This window comes from Ranitomeya variabilis, chromosome 4, assembly GCF_051348905.1.
Source record: "Ranitomeya variabilis isolate aRanVar5 chromosome 4, aRanVar5.hap1, whole genome shotgun sequence".
NCBI classification, from domain to species: domain Eukaryota; kingdom Metazoa; phylum Chordata; class Amphibia; order Anura; family Dendrobatidae; genus Ranitomeya; species Ranitomeya variabilis.
Window position 1 is genome coordinate 196,313,173 of NC_135235.1, and position 18,998 is coordinate 196,332,170.

Genomic DNA, 18,998 nt, shown 5'->3' on the forward strand with positions numbered 1-18,998 from the left:
ATATAACTGCTATAATACTGCTCCTATGTACAAGAATATAACTACTATAATACTGCCCCTATGTACAAGAATATAACTACTATAATACTGCCCCTCTGTACAGGAATATAACTACTATAATACTGCCCCTATATTCAAGAATATATCTACTATAATACTGCCTCCTATGTACAAGAATATAACTACTATAATACTGTTCTATGTACAAGAATATAACTACTATAATACTGCCCCTATGTACAGGAATATAACTATTATAATACTGCCCCTATGTACAGGAATATAACTACTATAATACTGCCCCTATGTACAGGAATATAACTATTATAATACTGCTCCTATGTACAAGAATATAACTACTATAATACTGCTCCTATGTACAAGAATATAACTACTATAATACTGCTCCTATGTACAAGAATATAACTACTATAATACTGCTCCTATGTACAAGAATATAACTACTATAATACTGCTCCTATGTACAAGAATATTACTACTATAATACTGCTCCTATGTACAGGAATATAACTATTATAACCATTTTTGTGTGTGGCATTTGTCAGCCCTGGAACCTTTCAGTATACTGTGGGCTGTTGTCCATATTAGGAATCCCAGTAATGTGACCAAAGTGCAGCGCCTGCCTCTGTATCTTCCTTTAATTTGTCATTTATTGCGTCATATAATGGCTTAGAATATGTACACGTCACGTCTTTTTGAGGGGGTACACCCAATGAGTTTTTCAAGAGGACGGTCAGCAAAAAAACGCTCTCCTGGTAAAAAAAACAAAAAAAAAAAAACAAGAAAAAAGATATTTCAGGAAAACAGACACTTGAAACATCTTTTCAAGTGTTGTGGTTTTTTTTTTTTTGTTTGTTTTGTTTTTTTGAAGTTCTTTGTTGGCATCTTTGTCCTTTCGCATTTTTTAAAATCTTTTTGTGCTTTGGGATTATTTTTTTCTTATCTCTGTTTACTGACATTTTTCCTGTGTTTTTATATACGGTATATTTTTTTTCAATCCATTTAACAATAAGAAAACTGCTTATAGTTTTTCAAGCAAAAGTGCTGGCAAAATGCGCTTCGAGAAGCCCTGGTGTTTTCTGAGCCTTTCCATAGACTTCTATTATAAAGCCTAGAGCATCTTTGTTGCAGAAAACTCCTGAAGAACGGTCAGTTCTTTTAATCACTTGGCATCTTTGGAAGCTGTTCAACTCAAATTGACTGAGCGTATGAACAGCAAGCCATTTTTATTTAGAAATTAGCGATGAGTGAGCGTGCTGGCGCATAAGGTGTTATGAGTGTCTTCGGCGTGCTCTAATAATATGTTCTAGTCCCCACGGCTGCTTGTCTCGGGGCTGTTCGACAGCCGCAACACCAATCCATTTTGTAAACCTTTTTTTTCCCCCCATACAAAGGGTTACTTGTGTATCTGATTTGTATCCAAAGTAAAATACATAATCAGGAAATATATGATTACGGTACATTTTATTGTCTGGGTATGACAGTAGTAATGCTAGTCCTCCACTGGTTCTGACCATGTGATTTACCTCTATGGAGAATGCCGGCACACGGCAAGTTCTTCTGACAGAAGAGGAGATTTGGGGCTCTTTAAGGCCAGATTCACACCACTATTTCTCCACATCCGAGAAAAACGGTCCGATTTTTCTAATTTTACTGTGATCTGGTCGCACTCAGATTTCATCCTGGCATTTTGCGGTTGCAGCTGGGTAAGGCAAAATTAATTTAAAACATAACTTTTAATCACTTAAAAGGGGCTAATAGCCACAATGCATATATGAACAACCAAACAGTACCATAAAGTGCAAGTGCTCAAGATAAAAATACTGGTATGATCTCACCAAAGTATTATTTCCTTTCTCCTTGTGAAACCGTTGGAATAGGCTACATAACCTCATGGGTAATTTATTTACAAGTCCATACTAGGGTACTGCCCTTGTTAAAGCAGCAGTGTTAAAAAACAGAAAAATACTCCCCCCTTTTCTGTCTTTCTATTTATTCCCCATTGACTTAAAGGGAAAGAGATCCTTCATTCCTACGTGAAACAACATGTATATATCTACATATACATGTAGGAAATACTACTTTGGTGAGATCATACCAGTTTTTTTTTTATCTCGAGCAAGGTTTATTTTGAGCACTTGCACTTTATGGTACTGTTCGGTTGTTCATATATGCATTGTGGCTATTAGCCCCTTTTAGGTGATCATTAATTTTGCCTTACCCAGCTGCAATTGTTTGGTTCCCAAAATCGGACATATCTTCAACTTTTTTCCGCAGACCACTGAGTCCAAGGACAAGTATCGGACATGTACACAGCCCCATGGAATAAAGTGCAAGTGCTATTCATGAAATCAACAGCTGGCACTCGTACGTAAAAGTTAATTGTGTGCATGAGCCCTTACTCTGCGCCATGTAAGTCCCAAAGGTCAGACTGCTGCCGTAACTCGCTGTAGCAGCCACATCTGATTTTCTAATGAATGAAACATGAAAATCTGATTCAGACACTGCAGGAGCTGTGTGTTAGGAGTGAACCTGCCAGGATTTTTCCTGGTTCATATACACTGTACCTTAGGGCGTTTTAGGTGTTGGCAGGTAGAACAATTCTGAACTTTTGGCTTGTGTCCAATGTTGGTTTGTGGGCGTTTTTTCGACCTATGTCCTCATGATACATGTGCAGTTTATGCACTTTTTCATTTTGAGCAATTCCTTATTGATACTCGCTCCTCTCGGCTCATCCCAGTGATGTTTCTCCTCTGCGGTTTGTTCCCGAATTTTCTGTCCTTTCATTGACGGTTGGCTGTTTACACTTTTTACTTAACGATAAAATCTTTGACAATATCAGAATGTACGAAGTGTTAACTTTACTTTGCAAGAATATAGATATATTTTTTAAATACAGGAATATTTTTATTAATATGGACCCATATAATAAACGGAACACCTTTTTACAGAGAAAATTCACCTGAAAGTCAAAATTACCGTAATTTCTTACATTGCCGCGCAATAAAAATTAACTCATTAACTTGTACAATAAATGTGTTTTACTGCAAAAAAACATGACCTCGTACTTCTTGACAGCAGAATAAATAATCTCTCTTCCGCCATTAATTATGCTAATATGCTGCAAAAAAAATTCTATAACCAAAACAACAATTTATTTGGTATCATAATAATCATACCGACCCATAAAAAAAGTAACCTATCATTTTGTGCAGTGAAGAGTGCGAAATGTATTCTGCAAAACCCAGTGGTGGAATCATTTCTGTCCCATATCTTCTCTGTCCAAAATAAGTTAATGAAAGGTAATTTGTTATATTTCTTCTAAAATGAACATACAACTTTATCCTGCAAAACCAGGAGGCAAAATAGAAACACAGCAGTGCAAAATGTGGGATAGGCTTGAGGTTATCTCAAGGTTTGGACATAGCCCCTAGCCTACGGACTTCCTGATCGCTTGAGGTCTGACCTCTGGGACCCCCACTAAGTCCTAGAACCAGGGCTCTGATGAGCCTTAGTGGAGGTCCTCCACTTCCACCCAGGGCTGTGGAGTCAGGCCCATTTTGGTGGAGTCAGTCGGTGTCATGGAAATTGAGGTGTCGGAGGTTTGGCTTACCGACTCCACCGCCCTGCTTCCACCCCAGGCATTCTCTATGAAGCCGCTGGAGATAGCCGAGCGGAGGTGCCCTCGATTGACCACTGCTACATCATACCGGGCTCTTCAGAACCTCAGTTCGGTGGGTCTGTGGGGGTCCTAGTGGTCGAACCCTAAGCAATCGGTAAGTTATATCCTATCCTATGGATCGGAAATACATTCTAAACGACCCAATAAAAAGGGGTGACCGTCCTAGTAGAGGTGAATCTAGCGTTCGTATTAATGGGGTTGTCAATGTTTCGCACAAGAGACTACAGAGTCATCACGATTCCGCCTCAGTCCCTCGGGCTGCCACGTCACCAGGATATACATTTTACGCCAGTGTATTTGGCGATGGTAACCTATCAATAAGAAATGTATTTATTTTGCAGTGAGACATGTTTTGGAAATTTGACCTGCACACAAGTTCGCACGTGGACACCCTGCTGGAGAGAGAAAATGTTACTCTCTATGAGCTGCTGGACGAAGAAGATGTCCTCCAAGAGTGCAAAGTGGTCAACCGCAAGCTGGTGGAATTCCTCGTCCAGCCCCAGCACATGGAGGAGCTGGTGACGTGCATCACCCAGGAGCCACCCAGCGACATGGACGAGAAGCTGCGCTACAAGTAAGCACCGGGGCATTCTCACAATCCACGCGATGAAAGTCAAATCGCCGGCCGTCTGATTGTTTCGCCGGTGATCGGAAGAAAAAAACAAACGTTTTGTACAAATCACTTTCAGCACTGCTTATTAGGTTTACATCTTTTTGTTCTTTCCTTTAGGTTTCCCAGTGTATCCTGTGAGATCCTAACAGCAGATGTAACACAAATCAATGATGCTTTAGGAGAAGATGAGCAACTCCTGAAGCGCCTGTACAGCTTCCTACAGAACGAGGATGACTTGAATCCACTGCTAGCCAGCTTCTTCAGCAAAGTCATGGGGATACTTATTAACCGCAAGACCGAACAGGTAACGCGGAGCAGTCACAGGCGTCATTCGTGGAAACGAGTGCAGAGGATTACTGATGTGCCAGGAACTGTAACTGGGGTTGATATATACCAGGACCTGTAACTGGGGCTGATATATACCAGGACCTTTAACTGGGGCTGATATATAACAGGACCTGTAACTGGGGCTGATATGCCAGGACCTGTAACTGGGGCTGATATATACCAGGACCTGTAACTGGGGCTGATATATACCAGGACCTGTAACTGGGGCTGATATGCCAGGACCTGTAACTGGGGCTGATATATACCAGGACCTGTAACTGGGGCTGATATATACCAGGACCTGTAACTGGGGCTGATATATACCAGGACCTGTAACTGGGGCTGATATATACCAGGACCTGTAACTGGGGCTGATATATACCAGGACCTGTAATTGGGGCTGATATATACCAGGACCTGTAACTGGGGCTGATATGCCAGGACCTGTAAATGGGGCTGATATATACCAGGACCTGTAATTGGGGCCGATATATACCAGGACCTGTAACTGGGGCTGATATGCCAGGACCTGTAAATGGGGCTGATATATACCAGGACCTGTAACTGGGGCTGATATGCCAGGACCTGTAAATGGGGCTGATATATACCAGGACCTGTAACTGGGGCTGATATATACCAGGACCTGTAACTGGGGCTGATATACCAGCCCCAGTTACAGGGTTAATCCACAACGAAAAGAATGGATCTGTATGTTAAAGTAACGTCAAGTAACATCTCCTCCCTCCCGCCAATGGTCTTAGGAGGCAAGAAAGTAGACAAGCGCACATAGAGGATGACACTGAGTTATACCTTGGGGTTGCCCTATTGCTCACCTGACGGACTTGTGATTGTCACAGTTACAATAAAAGTCTGTGTTAAAATCCGTTTTCTGCAGTCATGTCAGCAGGTAGAAGATCTGCGTACAATAGATATAGGGTGGAGGATAGGTTTGGAGATGACCACGCTGCTGTAGATGATGAGTTCCACCTTCCAACGTAGACTCAAGTTGACTTATTTACACGTTTCTGGTTTGAACCAAACTTTTTTTTTCAAAATAAGTAGAGATAGTTCCCTTCTCTGGCGCGGGCTCTTCTCCGGAGTGGGCTCTCGATCGTCCGGCGCGGGGTCTTCTCTGGCGCGGGCTCTCGTTCGGCACGGGCTCATCTCCGGCGCGGGGTCATCTCCAGACGCTTCTCCTCCACCCTGTATTCAAAATATCCCAAACCCTATGGAGGGCACAGTATGTAAATAGAATAAATTAAAGGGAACCTGTCACCCCCCACCCCCAGGCGTTTGAAACTAAAGAGCCACCTTGTGCAGCAGTAATGCTGCATTCTGACAAGGTGGCTCTTTTAGTTCTGGGTGCTGTAACTGCAGAAATAATCCGTTTTGTAATTTGTCCCAAATACCTTTCTTCAGTCCTGGAGGCAGGCCTTTCCTCCCTGCTGCAGACGCCACACAGCCGTCACTCAAATCTTCTTGGCGCCGGACGCCTCCTCCTCAGCGCTGTTTTGAAATGAGCCGGCGCCTGCGCTCTTTTCTCCTGCTTTGGGCAGGCGCCGTGAGCGCTGCCCATCCTCTGTGCTCATATGCAGTCTAGCTGACTGCGCCTGTGCAGCCGCCCTGCCTCTGAATCCCAGCCCCGCAATGTGAATAAATCAGAAGAGCCACCTTGTCAGAATGCAGCATTACTGCTGCACAAGGTGGCTCTTTTAGTTTCAAACGCCTGGGGGGGGGGTGACAGGTTCCCTTTAAAACAAAAATCAAGAAAAATTAAAACTAATTAGACACCGCAAGTTCGAATTGCTATTCATAGCCCTGTCCCTATAAACAAAAATGAATCTATTAAAGTAATTTCTATGAAAAGAGAAGCGCAATTTAAATTTTTTTAATTTTAGTGAACCTGTGGAATTAAAAATGTGGGAAATAGGCTGTTCTTTCCTTTTTTTTTCTCTTTACTTTTTCCCCTGTTAACAGTAAAAAAAAAAAAAGAATTATTTGAATGTAACGAGAAAAATGTTATTTAATGGACGAAAAAAAATGAAACTGTGCCTCGTCAGGAAGGAGAGAATAACCAGCATGGAGCTTGCCCTCCCTGGGTTCAGCGCAGCCTCTTTGCCGTTGCTCCAGCAATTTGTTTACACTCTGCGGCAGTGTTTTCACAGCAATATCGTACATCACCGCTACAGTCAATCAGTCCTGCTGATGTACACTGCATAAGCCACTGAGGTCAGTGATTGACTGCAGTGGTGATGTGTGCTGTTGTCCTGATTTGACCACCACAGGCTGTAAACAGTCACCGGAGCAACAGGGGAGGGCGAGTTACTACACCCTATTAATTTAACCAATTATTGGCCGATATGGTGATAAACGCTATCCCTGTAAAGCCCCTTTATCTCTTAATGATGGAACTCTTATTAACTGTTTAATACTAATTGTGCGGTGCTCCATTTCTGAAGATTCGTGAATGCTGCTCTGCACCGTAAGATGTGGTGTGATGCAATGATTACACAGGATTATTAGGATTAAAGTTAATAAATGACGTCTGCCAGGGTAGAGACTTCCATCCTGCTGCACTGGACGTATGATAAGTGAATACAGTGAATATCTGCAGCCTCTGATCAGGCTGAATGATGCACGTTTTATCTTATTAGTTGATGCGGCCTTTGCTTATAGCTATCCTCTTTTATTTGTGTTTTTCAGCTGTGTAGCACATTACGCTTTGTTTTTCAGATTATCGCCTTTCTGCGTAAGAAGGATGACTTTGTAAACCTGCTGCTGCGGCACATCGGCACGTCGGCCATCATGGACCTGCTGCTGCGGCTCCTGACGTGTGTGGAGCAGCCTCAGCTCCGGCAGGATGTGTTCAATGTAAGGAGAAACTGGTTTGGGGGTTGGAAGGATTGACATTTCTGCTGCTGATCTGTGTAAGAAATGGCTGCAAAACTTGACGCTTTCTTTTGCAATACCTTAGTATCTGTTTGATTAGTGTGTACTACTTTAACGTCACAAACCGCTGCAGCCAATCACTAGTGCCATCGGAAATGCAGAGATTATCAAATTTCCATTTCTACTTTGAGTTTTTTGTACTTGTTTTCTTTTCCTGGAACCTTCTCCAACATAACCTGGTTATATGACTGACCCTTTGGTGCTTAAAGGGGCTGTCCAGACGTACCCACAGATCAGCACCCCGAGCAATGTAATTGCTGTGAATGGTGCTGCACTGATCGGCTTCGTTCAGTGTGCAGCGGCCGCCGCTGGGGTCTGCAGAACTCCAATTCAGAAGAAAATAAAATGAAAAAAAAATAAATATATATATATATATATATATATATATATATATATATATATATATATATATATATATATATATATATATTGTAACAAAACACTCCGGGATCGCCTTTGCTGGGGTCAAAGGTCACGTGGTTTGTGCATTAAACTCTGAGGCGACAGCAGGTTTCCAAGTAGACTGACCTCTGGTCAGGTTTATTAAAGTGAAAGCAAATACAGAAAACAAAACATAAAAATAAATCCTTGCCTGTCCGGCGCTAACTATACAAATACGTTGCTATCTAACAACTGGGGGGCTTCTCCCACCCAGCTAACATTACACAGTGCATGAGCACAGCTCCCACTCACGTTTGTCTCACACAGACAGGCATTCTGTGTGCTCCAGGCTGACACCTGAAACCTCCAGCTGGTCAGCCTTTATTCCTGCACTTATTAACCCCTCGGTATCCTGAAGATACTGAGCGGCTTAATTCACATAGGACAAATACCTGGGCGAGATATACCTGCCCCCGACTACCAGACCGACATGACTCTTACATATCCTCCCCCCCTGCTCAGACCACTCAGGTCGAGCAAGAACACTCTCGAAACAGTGCACTCGGGACAGGGCATCAACGTTCCCCATCTGCACCCCGGGGCGGTGCTCCACCGTGAACGAGTAAGCCTGCAGAGCAAGGAACCACCGGGTTACCCGACTATTACGGTCCTTGTGGAGATGCTTCCACTTGAGAGGGGCATGGTCCGTGACCAGCCTAAACTTCCTACCTGCCAGGTAATATTTGAGGGAGTCGAGAGCCCATTTGATGGCTAGGCACTCTTTTTCAATCACGGCATACCTCTGCTCATGTACATTCAGTTTCCGACTGAGGTAGAGGACCGGGTGTTCGACTCCGTCCCTTACCTGGGAAAGTACAACTCCGATACCAGTATCAGAAGCATCCGTTTGCACCACAAACTCGCTGCTGAAATCAGGAGTCACTAGTACGGGCTGAGAGCACAAAGCCCGTTTCAGACTGTGGAAGGCCTCTTCAGCCGCTGAGGTCCATTTTACCATGACGGAATCCCTCCCTTTGGTAAGATCCGTCAAGGGGGTAGCCATGGCCGCAAAGTTAGGTATGAACCGGCGATAATAGCCGGCAATGCCCAGGAAAGCTTGAACTTGTTTCTTGTTCACTGGTTGCGGCCAGCCCTGAATTGCCTGTATTTTGTCGATCTGGGGTTTAACCACTCCTCTGCCAATCACGTAGCCCAAGTATCGGGCTTCTTCAAGGCCGATGTGACATTTCTTAGGATTTGCCGTTAAGCCTGCGTCTCTCAGGTCATCAATCACCGCCTGTACCTTCCGGAGGTGAGCTTCCCAGTCCACGCTGTAAATTATGATGTCGTCTAGGTAGGCAGAGGCGTACTGCCTGTGGGGCCTCAAGACTCGATCCATCAATCTCTGGAACGTTGCTGGGGCTCCGTGAAGTCCAAACGGCATGTAGATATACTGGAACAGCCCTTCCGGTGTAGCAAATGCCGTCTTCTCTCTGGCCGCCTCGGCCAGAGGGATCTGCCAGTACCCCTTTGTTAGATCCAGGGTCGTAATATATCGGGCTTTACCCAGCCGATCGATCAACTCATCGACCCGGGGCATAGGGTAGGCATCAAATTTAGAAACCGCATTCAGTTTCCGAAAGTCATTACAAAACCGTATGGAGCCATCCGGCTTAGGTATCAACACGATTGGACTGGACCAGGCGCTGTGCGACTCTTCAATAACTCCTAAGTCCAACATGGCCTTCACCCTCCCGGGAGACGGCTTCACGGCGTGCTTCCGGAATCCGGTACGGCTTCACATGAACTGTGACACCAGGCTCTGTGACAATCTCATGTTTCACTAGCCTAGTCTGGCCAGGTTTTTCCGAGAAAAACTGTTGGTTCTGTAACAAAAACTGCTTAACCTCAGATTTTTGTCGTTCAGAGAGAGTCTCGGCAATCTGCACCTCCGGTATGGTAGGTGAGCAAACCGGACGGGGCAGATCCGCTGTTAGGGCAGCGCGGTCTTTCCAGGGTTTTATCAGATTCACATGATAAATCTGCTCTGGTTTTCTCTTACCAGGCTGGTGCACTTTATAGTTCACTTCTCCAACTCGTTCCATGACCTCAAAGGGGCCCTGCCATTTTGCCAGAAATTTACTATCCACCGTAGGGATTAGGATCAACACCCTATCCCCGGGTGCAAACGTACGGACCTTGGCGCCTCTATCATAACTTTGCCTCTGGGCTCCCTGGGCCTGTAACATATGTTCCCTAACAATGGGCATGACAGCAGCAATACGGTCCTGCATTTGTGTTACATGGTCTATCACCATTTTAAAGGGAGTGACTTGACCTTCCCAGGTTTCTTTTGCGACGTCCAACAGTCCACGGGGACGACGGGCATATAATAGCTCGAAAGGCGAGAATCCTGTGGAAGACTGGGGAACTTCCCTAATGGCAAAAAGCAAATAGGGTAACAAGTAATCCCAGTTCTTCCCATCTTTGTCTATCGCCTTCCGGAGCATCTGTTTTAAGGTTTTATTGAACCGCTCAACCAGGCCATCTGTTTGAGGGTGATAGACTGACGTACGCAACTGGTCTATTTGTAAGAGCCTGCAGAGCTCCTTCATCACCCTTGACATAAAGGGAGTCCCCTGGTCGGTGAGTATCTGTTTTGGAATTCCCACACGACTAAACACTTGTACCAACTCTTTGGCGATCGTTTTGGTAGCAGTGTTACGCAAAGGGATGGCTTCGGGGTAACGAGTGGCATAGTCCATGATGACGAGGATATGTTGATGCCCACGTGCGGACCGGGGAAGGGGCCCAACCAAATCCATCCCAATTGATCCGCTGTCGCGGGATTTCCTTGGCTCACCCACTTTTTCAGCGCCGGTGGTAGTACTCTCAGGTACTTGTCCAGAACGATCCGCTGGATTATCTCCGGAGTTGTCAGTACCTCGGGTTGCAGCCATTTCTTTATCAAGTAGATCAGGTCGAACATCTGCGATCGCGGCGGTTTATCTGGCTGATAGGTCCACTGATGTACCCTCTGTGCACGGACAGCCGTCGTCACACCCAGCCGGGCCAGGACCTCAGCTTTCAGCCTCTCAAAGTCCTGAGCGACTTCCGGGTCCAAGTCATGGTAAGCTTTTTGGGCCTCACCGGAGAGAAATGGAGCAATTAGATCGGCCCATCGTTCCTTCGGCCACTTCTCTCTCAACGCTGTCCGCTCAAACGTTGTCAGGTACGCCTCGACGTCATCTTCTGCGGTCAGCTTTTGCCAGTACCGACTCACATGGATTCTCCTGGACTCTGCTTCCGGGTTAGCCTCAGGCATGCTCACCAAGCGCTGCGCCACCTGTTGGAGAAGCTGGCGGTCTGCAGTCGTCGCGTCCACCAACTCCTTCAGCTGTGCGGCCATCAAGCGGTTAGCTTCCTGCTGTACGGCAGCGGACTGTACTAGGGCTTTCACCACGTCTTCCATACTGTCGCCTGTGCCACGGAGTGCCCGCGTTCTCCACCACAATGTAACAAAACACTCCGGGATCGCCTTTGCTGGGGTCAAAGGTCACGTGGTTTGTGCATTAAACTCTGAGGCGACAGCAGGTTTCCAAGTAGACTGACCTCTGGTCAGGTTTATTAAAGTGAAAGCAAATACAGAAAACAAAACATAAAAATAAATCCTTGCCTGTCCGGCGCTAACTATACAAATACGTTCCTATCTAACAACTGGGGGGCTTCTCCCACCCAGCTAACATTACACAGTGCATGAGCACAGCTCCCACTCACGTTTGTCTCACACAGACAGGCATTCTGTGTGCCCCAGGCTGACACCTGAAACCTCCAGCTGGTCAGCCTTTATTCCTGCACTTATTAACCCCTCGGTATCCTGAAGATACTGAGCGGCTTAATTCACATAGGACAAATACCTGGGCGAGATATACCTGCCCCCGACTACCAGACCGACATGACTCTTACAATATATATATATATATATATATATATATATATATATATATATATATATATATATATATATATATATATATATATATATATATATATATATATATATATATATATAATTTTTTTTTTTTACAAATTTCATTATTTATTTTCACCATCTAAAATAGAATAAAAAACCATGCATGTTTGCTATCTGTATAATCGCACTGACCTGGAGAATATTGTCAAGTCAGTTTTACCGTATAGTGAACATGGTTAATAAAAAAAAATAAACAAGGGGTTAATATCTATTAATCTTGGCTCGTTAGCGCACATGTACCCAATGTGTTGTGTATTGATTTAGTAATTGAGGCCAATTAGATGCTGATGGAACAAAGAAGTGGTGAATGTTTGGGTTAGCGCCTCGGTGCCTCCCGCTGCCGCCAAAGCAGTAATTACAGGAATAATCAACTCCGATCAGGAGCCTCCTTGTTGGAGGGTGAGACTGCGCTGGGCTGAAAGCCTCATTCACATGGTCGGTGAAGTGTTGGGTCCGCAGTATGAGGAGGCAGCGCTCAGTGTGTCCACCTCTGCATTGGGTCACGCAGAAGTGGTCGGAGCGGGGTAGTGCGATGGAGGGTTTGTCCAGGGTCTCTTTTCGGTGCAGTCTGACATCGGTACATGTACACTGTCAGGACAGCTCCTTAGGCGGCCATCTGCTGCCCAGCTCATCTCTTATTAAAGGAAAACCCCTTTTATATGACATATTGGACAGTTTCCCATATCGTGTATTAAATGTGACCTTTTTTTTTTTTCCTGAACACAGTGGCTTAATGAAGAAAAAATAGTTCAGAGGCTGATTGAAATGATTCATTCATCAAAGGACGATAATGTGAGTATATTTTCTCCTTGCACAAGTTTAATTTATGTGTCAGGGTTTTTTAGGCATTTAGGAGTTCTATATGTAGTGCGGAGGCCCGTCTGTGGGCGCGGGATGACCCTGCGGAGGCCCGTCTGTGGGTGCGGCATGACCTTGCAGAGGCCTGTCTGTGGGCGCGGCATGACCTTGCAGAGGCCCGTCTGTGGGCGCGGCATGACCTTGCAGAGGCCCGTCTGTGGGCGCTGGACGACCCTATGGAAGCCCATCTGTGGGTACCGGACGACCCTGCGGAGGCCCGTCTGTGTGGGCGCAGGACGACCCTGTGGAGGCCCATCTGTGGGTGCCGGATGACCCTGTGGAGGCCTATCTGTGTGGGCTCAGGATGACCCTGTGAAGGCCCATCTGTGGGTGCCGGACGACCCTGTGGAGGCCTGTCTGTGGGCACAGGACGACCTAGCAGAGGCCCGTCTGTATGGGGGCGCAGGACGACCCTGCGGAGGCCCGTCTGTTGGCGTCGGACGCCCTGCGGAGGCCCGTCTGTGTGGGCGCAGGACGACCCTGTGGAGGCCCATCTGTGGGTACCGGACGACCCTGCGGAGGCCCGTCTGTGTGTGCGGGACGACCCTGTGGAAGCCCATCTGTGGGTGCCGGACGACCCTGTGGAGGCCCATCTGTGTGGGCTCAGGACGACCCTGTGAAGGCCCATCTGTGGGTGCCGGACGACCCTGCGGAGGCCTGTCTCTGGGCACAGGACGACCTTGCAGAGGCCCCTCTGTATGGGGGCGCAGGACGACCCTGCGGAGGCCCGTCTGTGGGCATCGGACGCCCTGCGGAGGCTCGTCTGTGTGGGAGCAGGACGACCCTGTGGAGGCCTATCTGTGGGTACCGGACGACCCTGCGGAGGCCCGTCTGTGGGCGCAGGACAACCCTGTGGAGGCCCATCTGTGGGCGCGGGACGACCCTGTGGAGGCCCATCTGTGGGTGCCGGATGACCCTGTGGAGGCCCATCAGTGTGGGCTCAGGACGACCCTGTGAAGGCCCATCTGTGGGCGCGGGACGACCCTGTGGAGGCCCATCTGTGGGTGCCGGACGACCCTGCGGAGGCCTGTCTGTGGGCACGGGACGGCCCTGCGGAGGCCCGTCTGTAGGCGCAGGACGACCTTGCAGAGGCCCATCTGTGTGGGCGCAGGACGACCCTGTGGAGGCCCGTCTGTGGGTGCTGGACGACCCTGCGGAGCCCCGTCTGTGGGCGTGGAACGACTTTGCGGAGGCCCAGTTTAGACGACCATTCCATATCATATCCGTAAGACGCAGACCACCAAAGATAATGTCGTCTTGGTTACTGTAATTGTTTCAGATCAGATGGTCTTATGTGCTACATCTGTATTATTGTACTTAAAGGGGTTTTCCAGATTGATGACCTATCCTTAGGATACTTTTGGCTTCTTCCAGCTCACGTCAGCTATCTCATCTGTTTGCACACATCGCCTGAGTATTGTCTGTTTCCTATAATAACTAGTATAACAGTACCTTCAGCCTCGGGCTGTAATTCAGGAAGGTTCAGATGCTATACCCGTACGCCTTACACTTCCATGTGCACTGAATGTACATTAACACCGTACTGTGGTGAGAGCCTGAAGATACTCTGTGGTCTGTGTGTAGCGCTCTCTACAGGCCGCGTGCTGCAGGTACAGGACGTCGTGTTTAATCTGACTATTTTCTCATTTCAGCAACATTCCAATGCTTCGCAGTCGCTCTGTGACATTATCCGCCTGAGCCGGGAGCAGATGATCCAGATTCAGGATAGCCCTGAGCCGGACCAGTTGCTGGCCACTCTGGAGAAGTAAGGCGTGCGCTGCTACATGTAGCTTCATCCATACAAGCCCGCTATAGTGGTCGTTTGTACAGATTGTGTCGGCGTGGGCGCACGTACAGCGGCTGCTTATTGGATAGATGCACCATTTACTGTAAAAGACATCTAGTTAAAGAATAAGGAAAATCGTGTAATAAAATTAATGTAGAAAAAACACGATTCCTCTACACTGGCTGTGGGGCGAGTGCGCTAATGTCTTCTACCCCAAGGAGCAAAATAACCCCAACTATGGCAACATTTACAGATCTGTGTGACACGGGCTCTGAACCCGGACCTTTTTATAGCTGATGTGTCCGGATCAGTGAAGCTCAGCGGGTCTATGTGCTACACAGGGATAAAAAGACATCACATGGACACATGGAGTTTCATTGATCCATGCAAATATCAGTTTTAAAAAGCAATCCGTATTTCTAGAATTGTGATTCAGAGCAGGCCCTATTCACTTTGCGGACCAGGCTCGCTTATTAAAGTCTATGGATATCTATATAAAATGGATGGATGAAGTACAGACTTTGTACTTCAGTATAATACTATTTTCACGTATTAATGGCGTTGAGCAACCCTTTCTGAATCCCTATGTCTCCCCCAGTAAAATAATGAAACCTATACTCACTGTTGGCGCCATTCCAGCGGTGTCTGCATTGGCTTTCCCGGGGTTTGTGTGACATCGTCACGCAATCAGCGCTGGCATCAACTTCCTCACCTTCAGACAAATCAAGACTTTTGGAGTAAGTGACTGAGCAGCCACAGCTCCCACATTCTCCGGAGACTGAAGCCAGCACTGACTGGCCGCAGGGATCCCGTGACATTCCAGTGTCTGATGTCCAGCGTCTGATGTGAGTATAGGTGTTACTATTTTACTGGGGGAAACATAGGGATTCGGAAGGGCTTGTCTGAGTAGTTGGACAATCCCTTTAAGAGTCAATGTTTAAATAAAAGCTCACATAGCCTACCAAATGGGTGAGGGGAAAAAACAGATGACACATGAGAAAAATAACACTCACGGATGAGAAAATTGACACTGATGTGTGAACGTGGCCTAATCTAGAACAATTGCACAGAATTTTGGCTCTGGTGGTAAATGGTGGACCCTCACAGTGCGGCAAAACACACAAATCTGTACTTTAGTGATGCAAATTCTGAAATGGATGATGTTCTCCATTTATTTTGTCTTCCTTCCTTTTTACAGACAGGACACCATTGAGCAGCTTCTTAATAACATGTTTGAAGGCGATCACAACGAGTCTGTGATTGTCAATGGCATCCAAGTTCTTCTAACTTTACTGGAGCCGCGAAGGCCACGGTAAGGCGTCCTCCCGAAACCATGACGGTGGCGGCTTTCAAAACCGCGTTAAGGTTGGAGCCGTTGTTCTATTTTTTTTTTCATGTGTACCATTGTTTCTCTTGCAGAGCTGAACTCGGAGGGTTGAATGCTTTCTACTGTAATTTAGAGGGTCAGCTGGAGATTAATCCGGGCATTGACTCCTGCAGCACCCAGGCCAGCGTAGGCACGTTGGTGGCCATCAAGCAGAGTCTAAAAGAGTTTCATCAGCTCCTCATCGATCCTCCTAAGGTAAAGCTAGGAACCTGGAACTAAAATACTATTTTTTTTTCCTTGTCATCATTTTTCTCATGTCCTTTGTGTAGAAGGAAAGCTTGCAGACCACGTGGGGTGTCCTGGATCCACCGTTGGGGAACACTCGCCTCCATGTGGTGAAACTGCTGACTAGCGCAGTCAATGCAAACAACAGGCCTTTAAACCAAGAGCTGATTGAGCTCGACGCCGTCAACACCATGCTGGTACGTGTTCCCCTATTATATGTAGAATATTACATGGAATAAATCACAATTTCACCATTTCTTTTTCTTCTTTCCAGAATTTGTATTTCACGTACATGTATAACAATTTTTTACACTCTCAAGTTGAGGCTTGTATCACCAACATCCTGAACTCCAGCGCGATCGAAGATGCCAGCGAGAGCGACGCGGCCGAGAACTTACTTGTCAAATATGTAAGAACTTTTCTGACGTTGACTTTCATGGGTTAAGATGGAAAGGGGCAATTAACGTACCACGGTTCTCGTCAAAGGCTTTCATTTATTATTTGGCTTCTTTTTTTTTTTTTTAAGTTTTTTCTATTTTGTCTTGTGAATTTGTTGCCATTTTTTGTGACAAATTCTTTAAAGTGGTGCATTCTTTTTTTAATTTTTGCTAAAAGTTGTCATTACTCCTGGCTTTAACCTTTTTATGACTTTTGAGCGTAAAATGATGCAAAAATGGCATAAAAATCATCTGCCGTATGTAATTTCACTCTAGGGGTGGGTGACTAAAAAAATAAGCAAATTCCCCTGCAGCACCCATTCCTAAACTTAGCAGCCCCTTCTGGTCTTGTCTTCCTGGTCCCATCTCCACACAAGGAGATGGCAGGAATTGCATTGTTTTAGTTTACATTCTTTTTCTTATAAAACACTGTATCTCATATGTGATCAGCAGTATAGTGCGGTACTATATGTCCTGTACTGCTTGTCACCTATGCAGGATGAGCTGTCCCTTTGGAAATCGGGGATGGCTCCATGTTATTTTCTGGTTCAGAAGTGCACGGGATACTGCTCCTGTCCTCATCATAGAAAGTTACTTGTAGCTTCCAGCAGCTATTTGTGACCCTGTCGCCGGTTGCCCACGATCCGGAACCATCAGCACTTTGGACGCAGCGTATGTTCTCTTCTTCCGAAGCACTGCCTTCTATTGAATGCCTGTGAACCCACATGTGATCACTGAACCGTGTGGATTTAGTGCATCCAGTACATTGTACGGGTGACATTTATCTTGTGGAGACTGGCGTCTCTGCAAGAGAAATTGACATGCTGCGGTCTGGAGAGACGCGTCACACGTCCGTCTCCGCGGGTGATGCGCAGATGTCTCTGGACGCATAGTGAACATGGGATTTCTTGAAATCCCATCCACTATGTTGTAACATCTGGACGCTGCAGGTTTAGTGCTGCGCAAGTATACAGCATCCAACCCGCAGGAACTCAGGATCGTGGGCACATACCATTTTAGTTACGGGCTTGTTCTCGCCTTATCTGTGCTAGGTTTCTGCGTATTAATCTTTGTTTTGGAATGACTAAGAAGCAATGGACATAGAATGGTGACTCGTCAGTCCACGACTGATTGCGGTGTATCGTCAGTCCACGACTGATTGCGGTGTATCGTCAGTCCACGACTGATTGGGGTGTATCGTCAGTCCACGACTGATTGCGGTGTATCGTCACTCCCGACTGATTGCGGTGTATCGTCACTCCCCGACTGATTGCGGTGTATCGTCAGTCCACGACTGATTGCGGTGTATCGTCAGTCCACGACTGATTGCGGTGTATTGTCAGTCCACGACTGATTGCGGTGTATCGTCAGTCCACGACTGATTGCGGTGTATTGTCAGTCCACGACTGATTGCGGTGTGTCGTCTGTCCCCGACTGATTGCGATGTATTGTCAGTCTATGACTGATTGGGGTGTATCGTCATTCCACGACTGATTGCGGTGTATCGTCACTCCATGACTGATTGCGGTGTATCGTCAGTCCATGACTGATTGCGGTGTGTCGTCAGTCCCCGACTGATTGCGATGTATTGTCAGTCTATGACTGATTGGGGTGTATCGTCATTCCACGACTGATTGCGGTGTATCGTCATTCCACAACTGATTGCGGTGTATCGTCACTCCATGACTGATCGCGGTGTATCGTCACTCCACGACTGATTGCGGTGTATCGTCACTCCACGACTGATTGCGGTGTATCGTCAGTCCATGACTGATTGCGGTTTATCGTCACTCCATGACTGATTGCAGTGTATCGTCACTCCATGACTGATTGCGGTGTATCGTCAGTCCATGACTGATTGCAGTGTGTCGTCAGTCCCCGACTGATTGCGATGTATTGTCAGTCCACGACTGATTGCGGTGTATCGTCAGTCCACGACTGATTGGGGTGTATCGTCAGTCCACGACTGATTGCGGTGTATCGTCACTCCCGACTGATTGCGGTGTATCGTCACTCCCCGACTGATTGCGGTGTATCGTCAGTCCACGACTGATTGCGGTGTATCGTCAGTCCATGACTGATTGCGGTTTATCGTCACTCCATGACTGATTGCAGTGTATCGTCAGTCCATGACTGATTGCGGTTTGTCGTCAGTCCCCGACTTATTGCGATGTATTGTCAGTCTATGACTGATTGGGGTGTATCATCATTCCACGACTGATTTGCGGTGTATCGTCATTCTACGACTGATCGCGGTGTATCGTCACTCCACGACTGATTGCGGTGTATCGTCAGTCCA

The 18,998-nt window shown here is 46.5% G+C and overlaps 1 protein-coding gene across 2 annotated transcripts in view; it reads left to right on the top strand.

Moving 5' to 3' along the window:
• The window catches only part of PPP6R1 (protein phosphatase 6 regulatory subunit 1), an 84,767-nt gene that overhangs the window by 18,841 nt on the left and 46,928 nt on the right, over positions 1-18,998 (top strand). For both annotated transcript variants that reach the window (XM_077259555.1, XM_077259556.1), the window contains exons 2-10: positions 4,045-4,277; positions 4,434-4,620; positions 7,377-7,514; positions 12,733-12,798; positions 14,517-14,629; positions 15,849-15,962; positions 16,070-16,232; positions 16,307-16,459; positions 16,537-16,671. In XM_077259555.1, coding sequence (XP_077115670.1) covers positions 4,051-4,277; positions 4,434-4,620; positions 7,377-7,514; positions 12,733-12,798; positions 14,517-14,629; positions 15,849-15,962; positions 16,070-16,232; positions 16,307-16,459; positions 16,537-16,671 — 1,296 coding nt within the window. In that variant the 5' untranslated portion in view covers positions 4,045-4,050. The remainder of the gene's footprint in view (positions 1-4,044; positions 4,278-4,433; positions 4,621-7,376; positions 7,515-12,732; positions 12,799-14,516; positions 14,630-15,848; positions 15,963-16,069; positions 16,233-16,306; positions 16,460-16,536; positions 16,672-18,998) is intronic.